Source organism: Bos grunniens, chromosome 8 (genome assembly GCF_055505025.1).
Source record: "Bos grunniens cultivar Pamir isolate PY7600 chromosome 8, Bosgru_T2T1.0, whole genome shotgun sequence".
In the NCBI taxonomy this organism is placed as follows: Eukaryota; Metazoa; Chordata; class Mammalia; order Artiodactyla; family Bovidae; genus Bos; species Bos grunniens.
In genome coordinates, this window is record NC_141172.1 from 61,853,402 (window position 1) to 61,872,627 (window position 19,226).

Below are 19,226 nucleotides of genomic sequence, written 5' to 3' on the forward strand. Positions count from 1 at the left end.
TAGCCATTATTTTTTAATAACTTTATCTGGAGTATAATCTATATAAACATATTGAATCACTATGTTGTACACCTGAAACTAATAAAATATTTTAAGATGCCTATACTCAATAAAAATAATTTAAAAAATAAGTAATAACTTCTATCGACTACTCACTGTGAGGAGGCACGGTTTTAAACTGTTTACCTGTATTAATGGATTGAAATGAACATTTAGCAAAAATGAGTCAGGACTTTGAACAGGGCTTACAGATTAAACCAGAAGCACAAAGAGCCCATGTTCCTTTTCTCTTCAAAGAGACACCTAAAGACCTAAAGATCCAGGGATGGGAGGGGTCATCTGTGCTCAGAGCCAGGAAAATCTCCTTAACTGGAGGAAAACAGAGGAAGCCTTGCGCCCCTCCCCCACCCTCAGCAAAGATTTCGATTCTAAAGCTCTAATTCTTATCTAATCTAATTCTTAGCCAGGCCCACTAACTCCCTCTGTCAAATGATCTTATTACATCTGGAGGCAAGAAACAGACGCAGCATCCCAGGACTGCCCAGGGTCAGGGACCCATAGGGGCGTGCAGCCCAGCTCTCCACTCTCCTTTTCCACACCATTCCATCTGAAAAGTCTGCAGATCCAGGCTTGCCCCATTCTACTGTGGAGAAGCTCACCCCTTCCGGGGACAGAAGAGCTCAATGATTAGACTTCCTCCTTTTATGAAGCGGAAATCTACAGTTTCCTCCACAGCCCTGTCTCCATCCCTGGAGCCCCACCAACCACATCCGTTTCTCTGCCTCACAGTGGCCCTTCCAGAGACCTGAGGCACCTGATCACCTGTCCCCGGGGTGGCTCTTCTCCAGGTTGGGAGTTTCTTGGGTGACTTAGTTTCCCATCTCCCCATTTTGGTTACCTCCCAGTAATGCTCCAAGCTGTCCCCATCTCTCACCCAGTTTGGAAGGATCATAGCCAAACCCTCCAGATGGAGGCTAAGAACCACTCAGCAGAGCAGGTCTCCAAAAATAACCCAGACTTTGCATCTCAGAGAAGCAGAACTGGCCAGACCCCACAGAGATCATGAGGTACAGATGGGGAAACTGACTACTGTGCCCACGGCCACCCACACAGGGCAGAGCCAGGAACAGGATCCAGGTCTCCAGCCCTCAAGCCTAGGAGAGTCCTCTAAGATGGGGAACAAAGTTTCCTTTGATCCTGCATCTGGATACAGTGTCAAATATTTTTTCCTTATCTGTGTTGCTGTTCTCGAAGGAACAAATTCCAAGGATAGCTGGGGAAGAAGGTCTTCTAATTGTGAGGCCGAGGGTCATATCCCCTAGCTAGGGTCTCCCAAGGCTCAGCCCTTTGGAAGCTGGGCTGTCTTTCTCCAGAGTAAGGTTCAGACTGGGGGAGATGGGGCTCCTTAGGAGAAGGAGAGGAGACAGACCCCAAGTCTTTGCCGCTAGAAAGTCCAGCAGAGCATGAAGGGTAAACTAAAGCACATCAACTCAACTCAACTCATATTTTCTAAGTTCCTAGTTGGAGACAGACCCTTATGCTGGGCTCTGTGGGCCCAGAGGGAGTCTTGGAGTCTCTGCCCCTGACACAGGAAGAAAAATGAACAAATCGCATCCCACTCAAACAAAGGACGATCACAAACGTGGTGGTGTGTCAAGAAGTGGCAGCAGCAATGAAAAGACCAGGAAGTTAGAGCAGTGGCACCCAAAATGTTTTGATCATTTACTACTTTCAAAGGGAAAAAGATTGAGCTCACCCACCCAAATATATTACATACAAGTAAACATGGGCTTCCCTGTAACTCAGATGGTTAAGAATCTGCCTGCAATGTGGGAGATGTGGGTTCGACCCCTGGGTAGGGAAGATCCCCTGGAGAAGGGAATGGCTACTCACTCCAATATTCTTGCCTGGAGAATTCCATGAACAGAGAAGGCTGGCAAGCTATAGTCCATGGGGTCCCAAAGAGGTGGACACGACTGAGTGACTAACACTTACGCACTAACAGACATAAGGTACAATCTATACAAGAGGCAAGATTTAATATTAACCAGAGTGACTAAATCTCTACTTCAAATAGTGTCCTCCCCCTCAAAAAATCTTGGACTAACTTCTTGCCTCATGGTTGTTTTTTTTTTCCCTTTCCTTGTGGGTGATGAACTGATTGTGCTAAAAATCCAAGTGTTCATTCTCCCATTCTCTTATCCTCATGCACTAGCATTATCAGAATTCCTAACAATTCAGTGTCCTGGTAGGAATCTTTTAAAATCACTTGCCCATTTATTGAGGGTTAGTTTAGTTAAAACTAGTCAATATAATCCACAAATCCAATCTGGATTAATTAATCTAGATTGACCTGAACTGACGGACCAGGTTAATCAGTTGAGATAACCTGCCTAAATTGAACTAAAGAGTGGGGTATCCTTATCACCCCTTTCTGAGACTTCTGGAGACATGAGACATGAGGCTGCCTGACCCCTTCTTGGAGAGGGGGTCAGTGTGTCTACACCTGGCAAATGATGGCAAACTTCAATTATTTTCTTGTTTAGATAATATTTTTTCCTGCACTGCACTGAGCATTTTGCGTACCTTCTTGGATGCCACCAGAATAGAAAACAGGGAGATGCTCAGAGAAGATATTCAGGCTGCAAGGGCCGGTAGCGATCAACCAGTTTAACCCCTCATTTTGCAGGTGAAGAAACAAAGACCCAGGAAGGGCTATAACTGGTCCAAGGTCACCAGGCTAGTCAGTGGCCGATCCCAGAGGGATTGCAAATCTCTAGTTGTTGATGGTAACACCTCTCTGTTCTGGCCGCAGTCAGCCCCTTCTGGCCTCTCTCATTGGGCCACAGGCAGCTCCTTGACCTCTCACCCTTGGGGCTGCCTCTCTTGTGATGTAAGATCACCTGCTGGGCGGCAGGGAGATGTGCATCTCAGCAAAGGTTACAAGTGCTACCAGGATGGAGGACATGGTGTCTCAGTAGGCCATGGTTCTGAGAGTCACTCTGAAGCCTCAGTTTTGTTATCTGTGAAATGGGACTAATCAGGTTCAGCTGTTGTCTGAGTGCCCATGTGGTCCTGGGAACATGTCTATACAGGCAAGTAACCCCAAAGGCTATTACTACTGTCCTTATTACTACCGCACAATTGCACTCATCTCACACACTAGCAAAGTAATGCTCAAAATTCTCCAAGCCAGGTTTCAGCAATACGTGAACCGTGAACTTCCTGATGTTCAAGCTGGTATTAGAAATGGCAGAGGAACCAGAGATCAAATTGCCAACATCCGCTGGATCATGGAAAAAGCAAAAGAGTTCCAGAAAAACATCTATTTCTGCTTTATTGACTATGCCAAAGCCTTTGACTGTGTGGATCACAATAAACTGTGGATAATTCTGAAAGAGATGGGAATACCAGACCACCTGACCTGCCTCTTGAGAAACCTGTATACAGGTCAGGAAGCAACAGTTCTAACTGGACATGGAACAACAGACTGGTTCCAAATAGGAAAAGGAGTACGTCAAGGCTGTATATTATCACCCTGCTTATTTAACGTATATGCAGAGTACATCATGAGAAACGCTGGACTGGAAGAAGCACAAGCTGGAATCAAGATTGGCGGGAGAAATATCAATAACCTCAGACATGCAGATGACACCACCCTTATGGCAGAAAGTGAAGAGGAACTCAAAAGCCTCTTGATGAAAGTGAAAGGGGAGAGTGAAAAAGTTGGCTTAAAGCTCAACATTCAGAAAACGAAGATCATGGCATCCGGTCCTGTCACTTCATGGGAAATAGATGGGGAAACAGTGGAAACCGTGTCAGACTTTATTTGTTTGGGCTCCAAAATCACTGCAGATGGTGAGTGCAGCCATGAAATTAAAAGACGCTTACTCCTTCGAAGGAAAGTTATGACCAACCTAGATAGCATATTCAAAAGCAGAGACATTACTTTGCCAACAAAGGTCTGTCTAAGTCAAGGCTATGGTTTTTCCTGTGGTCATGTGTGGATGTGAGAGTTGGACTGTGAAGAAGGCTGAGCACCGAAGAATTGATGCTTTTGAAATGTGGTGTTGGAGAAGACTCTTGAGAGTCCCTTGGACTGCAAGGAGATCCAACCAGTTCATTCTGAAGGAGATCAGCCCTGGGATTTCTTTGGAAGGAATGATGCTGAAGCTGAAACTCCAGTACTTTGGCCACCTCATGTGAAGAGCTGACTCATTGGAAAAGACTCTGATGCTGGGAGGGATTGGGGGCAAGAGGAGAAGGGGACGACAGAGGATGAGATGGCTGGATGGCATCACTGACTCGATGGATGTGAGTCTGAGTGAACTCTGGGAGTTTGTGATGGACAGGAAGGCCTTCTGTGCTGGGATTCATGGGGTTGCAAAGAGTCGGACAAGACTGAGCGACTGAACTGAACTGAACTATTACTCTGGAAGGCTCTGTTTAGGAGGGTGAGATCTGGGGTGCCCTTAGAGCCGGAGCATTCTGCCTCTGACCACCAACTGCAGCCCAGGATACCATAGGTCCTGGAGTTCTACAGCACAGTGGTCCCCAGGGTGTGCCAACCCAGGCCTGGTAAGGTGGTGGGCATTTGTAGGCATGGATCCTGGGCCTTCTGAGGTATTGGCTAGAATCCTGCTCCTGTCTCTAGGGCTCTCTTCCCTCCTGCTGTGAAGGGGAAGCTGGGGGTGGGGAGACAAAGGCAGTAGGGAGCTGAGCAGTCAGCTGGGTGCAGAAAGTAAGAGGGGCTTTTTCTATAGAGAGCTTAAAAACAATAATAAAATCAACAAAAAGCCTGGCTTCATTATCATGATGTGCCTACAGTTCTAAACAATGTCAGTGATAAAACATTCCTTCCTGCCAGGGTAGGCTGCTCCCACCTCTCTGCCCTTGGTGTCTGGCCAGCATCTGATACTATTCCCTTTAGATTGAGCCAGACCAGACTGTATGTTCACCACATCCCAAACAGGCTCAGTGTGCTTCCCGTGCCAGCCCTTGGCTTCTGCTGTTCCTTTGCCAACATCTCCCTCCTTACCACTCTGTATGTCCAGCTGCTACAAGGCCCAGCTTAGATGCTTACTCTTTCAGGAAGTCTTCCCACATGCAGTTCTAGCCATCCCCTAGCTGGCTCTGACTATCCTCCCAAGATGCAGACTAAGTGCTGCCATGTTCTCAGCTTGAGAGCAAGATAAGTGAAAGGGATTACCCTCTGAAATCTGGAATCCACAGGACAGAAAACCATACCAGGGAGTCACTTCTCAGCTGTGTGACTTCAGACGAGCCCCACGACTGAAAACAGTCCGACCCGCTTCCAGAGTCACTAGTTCAAGCACCCCTTGCTGACCACACCCTCTCTGCTTCCAGCTTCTTGGCACTTCCAGATGTGACCCATCCTCCGTCATCACCCCTGAAAAGTGAAAGTGAAGTCGTGTCCAACTCTTTGCGACCCTGTGGACTGTAGCCTACCAGGCTCCTCTGTCCATGGGATTTTCCAGGCAATAATACTAGAGTGGATTGCCATTTACTTCTCTAGGGGATTTCCCAAACGAGGGATTGAACCTGGGTCTCCCGCATTGTAGACAGACGCTTTACTGTCTGAGCCACCAGGGAAGTCTCACTCCTGATGGATCAATAAAAAACAGGTTCAGGCTCAAGGAGAGAGCTTTGGACCAGAGACCCCTCTCCAGGACAACATAATCCCTCAGGCTTGGCTCCAGTTTTTCTGAAAGGCCAGCTTGTAGGATGGTGTCTGGGCCATGTGATATTTGCATACCATGATGCCCATTCCTTGTCCCAGCAACCCAGGAGATCAGGCCAGGCTTCACCCACTGCAGACACCTTCCCCCGTGAGAACTTCCACCACTGGCTTCCTCTGCCTTCTCTCCCCTACCTGCCCATTCTCTCTTCACTCTTTTTTTTCCAGCCAGTTCTGTGGTCTGTCGTCTCACTCTTAAGAACACCATAAAATCTTTCTTCCTCCTGACTTCTCTCATCATTATCTGGCAAAACTCTGATGCTGGATGAACCAGGATATCTAAACACTTTGGGGGAAAAAATTGACGGAAACCCACAGGGTGAGATCCTTTTCCACTACTGCCTGTATCCCCCCAGCACCCTTCCCTCTGTGAGTCAGGCCTTTCGAAAGGCACAGTGGGCAAGTGAGATCCCAGCAGTGTGCTCCAGTGAGTGTGTGTGCAGTCACTCAGTCGTGTATGACTCTTAGTGACTCTGTGGACTGTAGCTTGCCAGGCTCCTCTGTCCATGGGCTCCTCCGCCCAGGGGATTCTCCAGGCAGGAATACTGGAGTGGGTTGCTGTTTCCTCCTCTAGGGGATCTTTCCGGCCAGGGATCCAACCCACTTATCCTGCATTGGCAGGCAGATTCTTTAACACTAAGCTATCTGGGAAGCCCCTTTCTCCTTGTATCTAAAGCCAATCCATCATTCACCCCTCCCTCCTCTACGTCCTAAATATCTCTTAAACCATGCACATTGGCTACTGTTCCCACAGCTACCACCGTGTTCTTACCTGGTCACATAGTCTTCGATAGCAAACACCTTGCCCCTGATCTTTTCAAAACATGGAAATTCAAACTTCTCTGGTGATTCAGTGGTTTAAGAATCTGCCTTCCAATGCAAGGGACGTGGGTTTGACCCCTGGTCAGGAAACTAAGATCCCATATGCCACAGAGCAAATAAAGCCTGTGTGACATACCTAGAGAGCCTGTGTGCCACAACCAAGACAAGGCCCAACCGAAAAGAAAAAAAAAGATGGAAATCTGCCCACGCCACTCCAGTCCATTGCTGCAAGGCCTGAAGGGTCTGGCCCACTCTACCTCTCCAGATTCACCTTGGGCAGGGATCTGAGCTACAGACACTTGGGGCTTTGAATTCCTCAACAGCCCATTTCCTCCAGCCTCAGGGCCTTTGCACAGGCTGTTTCTCTGGTCTAGAATGTTCCATTCTCATGGAGCATATTCTACCCTCACCCAGCTACTCCCCTGCTTATCTTTCAGATCTCAGCTCAAAAGTCCTTCCCTTTACAACAGCCTTCTGCAGTGATCCTGGACTAGGCACGTTTCTCCTCTCTGCCTGCTCCATATGCCCTCTCTTTTCCAGGTTTTGTGGGACTCTCTGGGTACTGCACAACTCTCCTTTGATCTGTGAGCTCACTGGGACAACCCCTAGATTATCTGTTTTGCTCCATTTGATATCCCTAGCACTGAGCTGTGTGATGCGGAAAGTGATCAATACGTAAACAAAGGTCTTGTTCAAATAAAAATTGAAGAATTACTTATTTAGGGAGTGAATGAGTGGGCCTGTCTAGGTGAGGTTGTAGGATTATCTGTGCGGGACAGGCCTCTGCAGTCTCTCTCCAGGGCAGGCCATGGGCCAACCTACTCTTGGAAATGGTCATAACAAGGATGAGATTAATGACTCAGCCAGCAAGCTCTCAAGCCTCCTTCCTGTCCATGAGCTCCTCAGCCCTCCTCCAGGCCCCCCATTACTCAGAGCACCTGGCATTTAATGGCCAGTCCACCAGGGCATTTCTGCACTGGCAATACGTTTACACTGCTGAACATTATTCCCAAGAGTCAGAGCTCAGGAGCTGGTCTTTGGAGTTGGATTAGGAGCAAGTGGTGGAATCCAGTGAAAACAGGGTTCGAATCCTAGCTTTACCTCTGGCTGACTGTGTGATCTTGCAAGCCACTTCACTGGGCCCTGGTTTCCTCATCTGTAGAAAGAGGCCAAGAATATCTAGCCACAAGGTTGCTGCACATATTAAATGAGTGGATATATAGTAAATTAAGAATCTAGGTAGGGGCTGGTCACATGTCGTATTTAGCTGATTCTAAGACACACAGTTTTTAAACACACATCTTTGAAACTGGGATGCAGCTTATAGTTTAATTGCTTGCCCTTTTTCTTCCTAATGGATTATAAAATAGTGGTATATCTTACAACAGGCAGTGCTCTGCATTCCATGAAATAGCACTGCTGCTGCTGCTAAGTCGCTTCAATCGTGTCTGACTCTGTGCGACCCCATAGACGGCAGCCCACCAGGCTCTCCCGTTCCTGGGATTCTCCAGGCAAGAACACTGGAGTGGGTTGCCATTTCCTTCTCCAATGCATGAAAGTCAAAAGTGAAAGTGAAGTCATTCAGTCGTGTCCGACTCTTAGCGACCCCATGGACTGCAGCCCACCAGGCTCCTCCGTCCATGGGATTTTCCAGGCAAGAGTACTGGAGTAGGGTGCCATTGCCTTCTCTGTAAAATAGCACAGTAACTCAATTTTTCTATTCTCTTTGCAAAGAGGTCGGACAATTCGTGAGAGTCCCAGGGACCAATACACATCACTGAGGATGAAGGGTCTTCTGGGGTCTGGCACGCTGAGGTGGAAGCCTGAAGCATCACGGAATCTGAAAGCACAGGCTCCTCCCCAGCCTGGCGGCCTCTGGACCACTTGCAGCTGCCCCAGTCCCACTTGGGGGGGAGGGTGAGGCCCAAACTCCAGCAGGACCCTCACTTCTCTGGATCTGACTCTATGCTTCTGCTGATGTTGCCCGGGGTCCCTGGCTTTGGGCAGTTAGTCATAATGCTGACTGCTTACCTAAACTTCTAGTCTTTGTCCCAAAAGAGAGCCCTGGAAACCCCTCTGGAGACCCCTGGAGACCTCTCCTCCCATGTGATACCTACATCAAGCCATCCGTGGCCCCTGCGCTCAACTGTTCTGGAAGACCAGCACTGAGGATCCATTCCCCAGGCTTTACCCAGGTCCTCACGCTGTGGGTATCTCCTTAAACCCTCCAGCCTGGTGACAGGAGACTGGCTGGATTACTACATCATCTACATTCCATTTTAACACACATTACATATAGCCACCTCTTTACAGAAATAAAATGTCTATCACAAAAAAAATTCAAAATACAGAAAAAAGAAAACAAAATTTTGTCATCTAGAGATAATCAACCAGCTTGATGTGTGTTGGGCTGAAAATTCTTCTGTATTTACCTGTGCGTAGATCTAGTCTTTCTTCATATTCCAAACCAAATTCCATAACCAAAATGGGCTCACTCCGTACACTGCTCTTTTCCTTGATTTTCCAGGTAAGACAAATTTGCAGACCTCTCACTACCCAAGCTGGTTTCTTCCTGGTGACCTCACGGTGCCCCCCATTCTCTCCATCCCTTCACCTGGCAGGTCCCTAGAGCCCCCCTTGGTCAGACCCCTGAGGCCCAGCCTGGGTGCCCAGCCTCTAGCAGGGTGCAGGGCTTATGGCCTGAGAGGTTCCTAGGGACACTTGCCCCGCTTCCTCAGGACAGGACTGTGACTGGATCGCACTCGCCCTCGGGGCCTCCTCAAAGCACAGCTGCACCCCAGCACAGATACACTCTAGAACCCTTAAATCAAGGGGTGTGAAGTGAATTGTGGCTGTCTGTCCCTGCTGGGCTTGACCACAGACCTTTCAGAACAGACCGAATGTTCTCTTGGACTCAGATGCTGTCTTGATATTTCCCTAAGCCTTGGGGACTCAAGATAGCACAGTAAACAACAGAGAACAGGTGCCTGGCATCCACAGTTCATTGAGTGTTTGCATGCTCTCTGTCCAGTTTTGGAACTCACAACCACCGTATTCATTAAGCAAAGCAAGTGTTTATTATCCCCACTTTACAGATGAGGAGACGGAGGCTCAGAGGTGGGGCAATTTACCCATTGACCTTTCTTGCTTCTCCCGCCTTGAGAGTTTAGCCAACTTCAAATCCCACTAACAACCTGGCCCAAGCATTACTTCCTCCAGGTAGCCTCCCCACTCTACCAGCCTCCCCAGGCTGCATTAGATGCTCCTCCTTAAGGGCCCATAGCTCTGGGGTTTCCCTATCTGAACTGAGCCCCTCACCAGAATGCGTGCCCTTGAAGGTACTGATGGGTCTGGCTTATTCCCATTCTTATTCCCCAGGCACAGTAAAACCTCAATAGATGGCTGCTGAGGGATAACAGATCCCAATAGATGGAATGAAGATGGTTACGATTATTAAGGCAGGAAATGCCCTCCCCACTTTACAGAAGAGGACAAGGGGTAAAAAGAAGGGACAGGACTTGCCTACAGAGCATGTCATTGACCAGCACAGGTCTCCCTCTTCAGAAGGCTCTTTTGTTCCACTGTGTTCCTTGTTGCTTGCCATCTTAGATGCCAAGCCTCTGCTTGGGGTTCATTTCCATCTCCTCCTGCACTGGCTAGGCCTCCCTGGCCAAGCAGGTGTGAAGGGGAGCACTGAGGAGGGGGCTCTGACTGGGAAGGCTTAGTCCCCCAGCCTGGGCCAACACCCTGGGGTAGCCCTAGGAACAGCAAGAGCAGTTGGCTCTCTATTGAGCTCTTCCATGTGCTATGCCCTGTGCCAGAACTTTCCATCTCTATTTCCTTCGTCCTACAGCTAGCAGGTGGGGAGAGAAGGATCCCGGCCTGAAGCTCACCCAGTGGCAGTGCTGGGATGGGAAGCCAGGGCTGCATCCCTGGCAGCAGGCGGCCCAGGGAGTTTGCTGGCACCAGCGCCAGAAACAAATGCACAGTCAGAGTACCAGAGACAACTCCCAGGGGGCCTGCAGGCTTGGCAAGGTCCCAAACTCTCCCTCCCTACCCTAGTCACCTCCCAGCAAGGCTGCTGGAGGGCTGAGATTCTTGGGCCCAGGGAAGACAGGCCCGCCCTGGAAATGCCCAGCACTCTGTATGTGTAGGTCATGGCACCTGCCAGCCCCCTGCAAGCTCTGGGCTCAAGGCCAAGCTGGAAGCAGCTGTCATATCAACTCTACAAATCCTCAGCTCCCTGTTTCTTCTTAGAATGAGATCGCACATATCTGCTCCCAACTGGCTGAGAGATGCTAACTAAACAAGGCCTCACCTTTCACTGGGCCTTAACTTCCCTGTCTGTGAAATGATGCTGGGGGTGGGGTGAGTGGAGGCTGTGTGTCTCAATAAACTTACAAATGGACATTCTAGTTTGCCTACAGGCAACGTAGCTCAGTGATTAAGACCGTGAACACTGGAGTCAGATGATATGGGTCCAAATGTATGACCCTGGGCAAGCTGCCCAACCACTCTGGGCCTCAGTGTCCTTATCTGCGAAATGGGGATAACAGTAGAAAAAGAGACAAAGTAGACATTACTAAAATGTTTATATTGATTATCTGAGATAAAAAGAGAAGACTGAGTGATTTATTTTGTTTTCCTCTCTTTTTTCTAAATTCTCTATTATCATCAAATATTTATAACAGAAAAAACAAATATACTTTCTTGGCAAATTAACTTCATTGAGACATAATTCACATATAATCTAATACACCCATTAAAAATAATAAGTAATAGTAACTTATTCTATAGATTGTTTTGAAGATTGACTGGGCCAGTTAAAATCTTAGATGGCGCCTGAAACAAAAGAGGTGCTATTAAGAATTTGTTAATACCAAAATCAGATTGATTATATTCTTTGCAGCCAAAGATGGAGAAGCTCTATACAGTCAGCAAAAACAAGACCAGGAGCTGACTGTGGCTCAGATCATGAACTCCTTATTGCCAAATTCAGACTTAAAATGAAGAAAGTAGTAAGGAAAATCATTAGACCATTCAGATAGGACCTAAATCAAATCCCTTACGATATACAGCGGAAGTGAGAAACAGGTTCAAGGGATTATATCTGATAGTGTCTGAAGAACTATAGATGGAGGTTCGTGACAAAGAACTATTGACGGAGGGATCAAGACCGTCCCCAAGAAAAAGAAATGCAAAAAGGCAAAATGCTGTCTGAGGAGGCCTTACAAATAGCTGTGAAAAGAAGAGAAATGAAAAGCAAAGGAGAAAAGGAAAGATATAAGCATCTGAATGCAGAGTTCCAAGGAATAGCAAGAAGAGATAAGAAAGCCTTCCTCAGCAATCAATGCAAAGAAATAGAGGAAAATAACAGAATGGGAAAGATTAGAGACCTCTTCAAGAAAATTAGAGATACCAAGGGGACATTTCATGAAAAGATGGGCTCGATAAAGGACAGAAACGGTATGAACCTAACAGAAGCAGAAGATATTAAGAAGAGGTGGCAAGAATACACAGAAGAACTACCCAAAAAAGATCTTCATGACCCAGATAATCATGATGGTGTGATCACTCATCTAGAGCCAGACATCCTGGAATGTGAAGTCAAGTGGGCCTTAGAAAGCATCACTACGAACAAAGCTAGTGGAGGTGATGGAATTCCAGTTGAGCTATTCCAAATCCTAAAAGATGATGATGTGAAAGTGCTGCACTCAATATGCCAGCAAATTTGGAAAACTCAGCAGTGGCCACAGGACTGGAAAAGGTCAGTTTTCATTCCAATCCCAAAGAAAGGCAATGCCAAAGAATGCTCAAACTACTGCACAATTGCACTCATCTCACACGCTAGAAAAGTAATGCTCAAAATTCTCCAAGCCAGGCTTCAGCAATACGTGAACCGTGAACTTCCTGATGTTCAAGCTGGTTTTAGAAAAGGCAGAGGAACCAGAGATCAAATTGCCAACATCCGCTGGATCATGGAAAAAGCAAGAGAGTTCCAGAAAAACATCTATTTCTACTTTCTTGACTATGCCAAAGCCTTTGACTGTGTGGATCACAATAAACTGTGGAAAATTCTGAAAGAGATGGGAATACCAGACTGCCTGACCTGCCTCTTGAGAAACCTGTATGCAGGTCAGGAAGCAACAGTTCGAACTGGACATGGAACAACAGACTGGTTCCAAATAGGAAAAGGAGTACATCAAGGCTGTATATTGTCACCCTGCCTATTTAACTTATGTGCAGAGTACATCATGAGAAACGCTGGACTGGAAGAAACATAAGCTGGAATCAAGACTGCCGGGAGAAATATCAATAACCTCAGATATGCAGATGACACCACCTTTATGGCAGAAAGTGAAGAGGAACTCAAAAGCCTCTTGATGAAAGTGAAAGTGGAGAGTGAAAAAGTTGGCTTAAAGCTCAACATTCAGAAAATGAAGATCATGGCATTCGGTCCCACCACTTCATGGGAAATAGATGGGGAAACAGTGGAAACAGTGTCAGACTTTATTTTTCTGGGCTCCAAAATCACTGCAGATGGTGATTGCAGCCATGAAATTAAAAGACGCTTACTCCTTCAAAGGAAAGTTATGACCAACCTAGACAGCATATTCAAAAGCAGAGACATTACTTTGCCAACAAAGGTCTGTCTAGTCAAGGCTATGGTTTTTCCTATGGTCATGTATGGATGTGAGAGTTGGACTGTGAAGAAGGCTGAGCGCCGAAGAATTGATGCTTTTGAACTGTGGTGTTGGAGAAGACTCTTGAGAGTTCCTTGGACTGCAAGGAGATCCAACCAGTTCATTCTGAAGGAGATCAGCCCTGGGATTTCTTTGGAAGGAATGATGCTAAAGCTGAAACTCCAGTACTTTGGCCACCTCATGCGAAGAGTTGACTCATTGGAAAAGACTCTGATGCTGGGAGGGATTGGGGGCAAGAGGAGAAGGGGATGACAGAGGATGAGATGGCTGGATGGCATCACTGACTCGATGGACGTGAGTCTCAGTGAACTCTGGGAGTTGGTGATGGACAGGGAGGCCTGGCGTGCTGCGATTCATGGGGTCTCGAAGAGTCGGACATGACTGAGCGACTGATCTCATCTGATCTGATCTGAGCGACTGAACTGAACTGACTGAAATAAATAAGGCCCAAAGCCAGCATGGCTTCCTCCTCCTCTGGCTTGGATTCCTATTTCACCCCAAGGACCAAGCTCAGCAGATCCTCTGCCCCCATGTTCAATGGTTCACGCTGCCCTGGTCCAGCTTCATCATTCGAGCCCTAGACTCTTTCCACAGCCTTCTCTCTGTACAGCAAAAGAATCGCAGTAACACTCAAATGTGGCCATGTTCTTTCCTTGTTCAAAGCTTTCCATGGCTCCTACTAGGCTTGACCAAAAGCCCTAGCTCCTCTATGAGACAATGTTTCACCAAGTTACTGAAACTCTCTGTATCTCTGTTTCTTTAAATGAAAAAGAGAAAAATCGTACCTCCCTCAAACTTACAGAATTCCATACTGCATGAGACGGGGTACACAATCTGACCACAGGCCTCCCTCACTTATATCCTCTTCCCTCTTACCACTACTCTAGTCTGCTCTTCCTGAAGGCACCAAGCATGGTCCTACCTTAGGGCTTTTGCACTGGTCATTCCTTTCACCTGGACAGCTCTTCCCCCAGGAATCGGCTAAGCCTTCTTCCAAAGGTCACCTTCTCAGTGATTCTCCCCACCAACTATTTGAAACCACAACTCTTCCCTTTCATTCTCCCTCACACACTTGAAATATCCTTTTATGTTTTATTTGGTCCATCTCATTTGTCACCACCTATTTTATTTGTCTGTCTTATTTTCCTATGAGACTTAAGCTCCTTTAAGACAGATTTTTTTTTTTTAGTCTATTTTGTTTACTGTCAAGAACCCCTCCTCACCATACCTAGAAAATAACCTAGTGCAGTGAAGGTGTTTAATAAATGAAAAGTTGAATGATCAAATGTGAAGCCCTTAGGAAAATCAGGCAGGTGGTAACTACTCAATAAATATTAGCTTATTATTATTGTTATTGATAATCCAAGGCAAGGCTCCCATGTTCTTCCTCCATGACTTCTGTGAGCTTACACAGTAATCTAATCACTCTTTCCCCCACAGCACCCTGCCAATCTCTCAATTATATGGTAAGGAACACACTGCTTTTTAATTATATCTTTTTCCATTCAGCCTGAACCAAGTAAAATGGCCATTTCTTGTTAAGTCAAAAGTAGCCAGATATTGGCCTTTTCACATAGTTTAACTTAATACGTTTCCCATGGTGGCCTGCAGGCCCCCGGGAGGCACCTCAAGGACGAACACAGTAGGTGTCCTGTAAATGTTTGCTCCAACTCCCGGCTCTTCATAATAGATGTGATTGCTAAACACCTATAATCTGTTCTGAAGGAGGCAACATAAAACAATACATGGAGAATCTTGGTGAATTATTTTCTGATCCTCCTGGAAAATCTCTGTCCTCTAAAATAATCCAGGTTCTGGACATTTTGCAGTAACAAAGCTCTAAGGCTGAGGGAAACCCCTTCCCTAGAAGAAAAATGCTAGCTAGTTGTTTGCCTCTAAGAGGATTTATTTAATGATGGGGTCATGGGGTAGGGAGGCTGGAACATTCTTTGGTTATCCTTGTGTTCCCTGCTCCTCCTAATAAAGGCTTCTGCTACGGAGATTTGCTCAGTCTAGAACGTGAGTTGTCCAGAGCTCAAGGAAATTCAGCAATCACTGAATCTACCCCACTTCACATCTAGGGGAAGTGAGGTACAGAAGAGGGCAGGAATTGACCTGAGCTCACAGTATGGGGTGAGGAAGAACCTTCGCTGAATGTATGCTGACATGAGTCTTGGGGCTTTTCCTCTGGACCACACTGCTCCTGGGTTAGCCAGACTCTGGTATTGGAAACTTCAGTATCATTATTTTAAAAGCTGTACTTTTTAAATGAAATGCTTATTCAGCCGTAGTAAAACACCAAGCGCTTCTTTACCATAAGATAACTTCTTGTAAATAACAGCACTACACTCATCTCTCCTATAATTACTTCCTTAGGGCAAAGTCCTCAAAGTAGAAGACTAGGGGCAAACGGAAGTTAGGACCATTTTCATGGACTTTTGGAACAAGCTGCCAGATTGCCCTGCAAAATTAAACGCTACTGGAGAATCCCTATAGCTTTACCAGCATAGAGTTTTATCCTTTTACATTTATTTCTGCTAATTTTATAGGAATAAATAGAGTGCTTTCATTTACTATATGGTATGTGTTTTCAGACACACACACACACAAGTCCTGGAATCAAGATCCCTGGGCGTGGTTGCTTGTCTGCTGTGTGATCTTTGACAAGTCACATCCCCTCCAGGGACAGAGGATATCTATCTGTAAAATGATGGGGTTGAATGAGATGATTTTTTAAGATTCCTTTCAGCTTAGATATTTCATAATTCCATGGTGCATTTTAAAATTATTGACCTAGGATGACTGTTTAATACCCAGGATCTGCCATAGCTCTAAATCAAGGTCCAAACAGCTTGGACTAGTGGAACAGGAAAACAGAGCCCGAATTACACGCAGGTAGAGATGACAGGAGACATAGGTAGCACTTAAGCCTGTTCGAGGGAGCTGCACTTGAGTGACAGTACAGATACTTAGTCTGCTTTTACGAGGGAATAATAACACTCATCTATGGTCTAGCCTCAAGTCCCGTGCAGCTCCACCATGGCCAGAAGGTGAGGTTGTGGTCACTCTACTTCAGCCTGAGAGTCCCAGACTTGCAGTCAAAGGTACCTCACCCTCAGCAAGTGCTTGGCCAACCTCTGCTCACACACCTCTGAAGACCCAGCGGGCACCCCCTACCCCAGCAGCCTTGCCCTTTTTTTGGCTGTAAGAAAGCTCCCAGGTGAGGGACAGGTCTCGCAGGAGGACAAGGGAGACCAGAAGGCCCAGACCTGATGCTCTGAACCTGCTCCCTCAATCAGGGCGGGTGACAGGAGAGGATACGGTCTGGAGAGAGGCTCCTCTGGCTCCTCTCACTCCAGACCTAAGGCAGCTCACCTGCAGGTAAATCCTAAGGAAGTGGGTTGTGAACAAGCCCCAGGCTGACTACTGCCCTCTCTGGGGCAGACACCTCAGCTCCCTGGTCCCGCCTTTGCTCTCTTCAGCTTCAACAGAAGAAACAATGCTGGATGTGGGGGTATTTATCTCTGAGGTGAACTGACTTAAGAGTCCAGATAACTACCCCAGGGTGGGAGGCAGGGAGGAGTCAGATGTTGTCTGTGTGCTCAGAGCAGGACTAGCAGATCCTAGCTCTGTTTACAGCTAGTGAGATTCCCATAATAAGGGGTGTGCAACTGGGCAGCAAGACCTTCCAGAGGGGATCTGACCAAGGGGCTGGGCCAGATGCCAGGATTCTTCTTTACACAGAGAGTCGGGAGCCACACACAGTCCCTCGGACACCTGCTCTGTCCCAGACCCAACCCCACCCAGACATGGCTCTCCTGGTGCTGGAGCCCCTCTGGGGTCCATGCATGGACCTAGCCCTGTCACAGCAGGCTGGGACACCGAGCTGGGCGTCAGCATCTGGTGGGGAAAGGAAGGGAAGGGGAGGGCAGGTTCCACACCATTCCCTAAATCCAGGTGCCTGCACAGGTTTGGTCTAGGCAAGTCTGGGGCCGAGGGCCCCACTACCTCCAACCCAAGGTTCTCGCCGCCCCAGACCGCGAGGTAGACTTGGCTGGCAGACTCTGATGGCCCCACCCTGCATGCCCAGGCCAGCTCCACAGGGACCTGGGGGGTGTCCTCTCCCCCTGCCTATTTCTCGTGCCCGGAAGCTGAAGCCCAGCAGGTTTCTTAGCAAAGAGAGGGTAGAGTACCACACGGGTCCCACGGGGCACCCAGGCCGCTAGCGGGGGCCGGGAGGGAGGCTGACGGGCACGACCAGCCACACCCAGCATGAGCCGCGTTCGTTCCGGGTAGGCTGTGCAGACAGTGCCCATGCGAGCTCCGCGCCGTCGGGAGGCTGGAGCCTGAGGCGGCCCCTACTCTAACAGTCAGGCGAGGAACGTGCCACCACTGCGCCCGCTATTCCGACGGGGAAACTGAGGCCTGGAGAAGAACAGTGCTTTGTGCAAGGTCACGCGGAGGGGCTGGAAGCCAGGTCCCCCGCGCCCCGCCAGGTCCCCCGCGGTGCGCCGAGCCCCAGCATCCCTCCCCAGGCGCTGCAGCCCGGAGGCGCAGCGCGCACACATCGCACAAACCGGGAAGGTATGGCCGGCGGCCCGGGGCCGCCCTACCTTGATGACTGCCGCGCAGGTGGCGGTGGCGGTGACGGCGGCGGCGGCGTCCAGCTCCGACTCCGCGCTCTTCGCCGCCGCCGAGTCCCGGAGCCCAGCGCCGCCGCCTCCTCCTCCCCACCGAAGTCTGCGGGCGGGGCCGGTGGGCGGGGCAAGGGCCAGGCACATGCCCCGCCCTCGCGCCCCGCGAGTTCGCGGGGCCACCCCTCCTTTCTCCAGCCCTCGGCCGCGCTCCTGGCCCCCAGGGCTGGTCCCGGGGCGCGCACACGCGCGCAGAAGGGGCGCGCACACCGGCGTGCACACGCCGCAGTGATTGGGGCGGGCTGCCTGGCTAACCGAGCCGAGGCTGGGGACAGTCACACTCGCCTGCCTTCGCGTCCCGCCGCTCCCTCGCCGAGTGGCTTGGAACAAGGGACTCGATCTTCCGGGAGCCTCAGTTTCTCCCCTGGTGAAAGGGAAACAGTAACTGTGTCTGCCTCAGAGAGCTGTTTGAAAATTAGATGAGACGATCTAATTTACCCACCTGGTGAAGTGCGTGCGCAGAGCCTGCCTCGGGAGCAGCGCTCGTTGAACCTGGGCTGGTGGAGTAATTCCTGAGGCTTCTCTGTCCGCCTGCAGGAAGAGGGCGGGGAGGACCCGGAGGACGCCCTTCTTTCTCTCTGCAGCCAGGAGGGGGCGCTGCTGCCCGTTCTCGCCTGCTATGGGGTTTTGCATGCTAGGCACTGGGACAGAGATGGGGGTGGTCCAGCCTTTTAGGAATACCATCAGCCAGCACTTAATGAGCCGGGCACAGTTCTAGGCACCTTCAATGCATCACCATAGTTTATGTCACACAAACCTATGAGGTTACCTGTTACTCATCTATTTTACACATGAGGAAGCTAAGGCACAGAGAGGTTAAAATAGTTTGCCTAAGATCACACAGGTAGTAATTCAACCCTAGGCAGAGTGGTTCCCAAGCCCAAGCTTCTAACTACACTACCACACCACCTCTCTTGTGAAGAGCTCTTTTTTTAGCGGTGTATCTCTAGGAGCTAGAACAGTACGTGGCTCAGTAAGTGTTAATTCACCTCAACGTCTTAATTCACCTAGTGCCAGGGCCAGTAACTGGTGCATCCCCCACCCCCTTGCACTGTCACACATCTGTGCCTTTGTTCATGCTGTCCCCTCTGCCTGGAGTTCTCTTCCCTCACCTCCTACTGTCGTTTCTTCCAGGGCCAGTACCAATGTCCCTCTCTGGGAAGTCTTCCCAGATTCCAGTGGCTGTGCCCTCCCAGCCATGTATCTGCCTTTTACCCCTCTGTGCCATGAGAGTGGGTGGCTGGGACC

General features: G+C 48.7%; 1 protein-coding gene across 4 annotated transcripts in view; it reads right to left on the minus strand.

The window, feature by feature from the left end:
- The window catches only part of CORO2A (coronin 2A), a 67,145-nt gene extending 47,919 nt beyond the window's left edge, over positions 1 to 19,226 (minus strand). For 2 of the 4 annotated variants that reach the window (XM_086416048.1, XM_086416051.1), the window contains exon 1: positions 17,898 to 17,984. Coding sequence is in view for 1 of the 4 variants with exons in the window: in XM_086416047.1 (XP_086272173.1) it covers positions 18,264 to 18,342; positions 18,421 to 18,662 (321 nt within the window). In the remaining 3 variants the exon portion in view is untranslated. Of the gene's footprint in view, positions 1 to 17,897; positions 17,985 to 18,263; positions 18,343 to 18,420 lie in introns of those variants that run through there. The other 2 variants (XM_086416047.1, XM_086416049.1) reach the window with 2 other exon arrangements.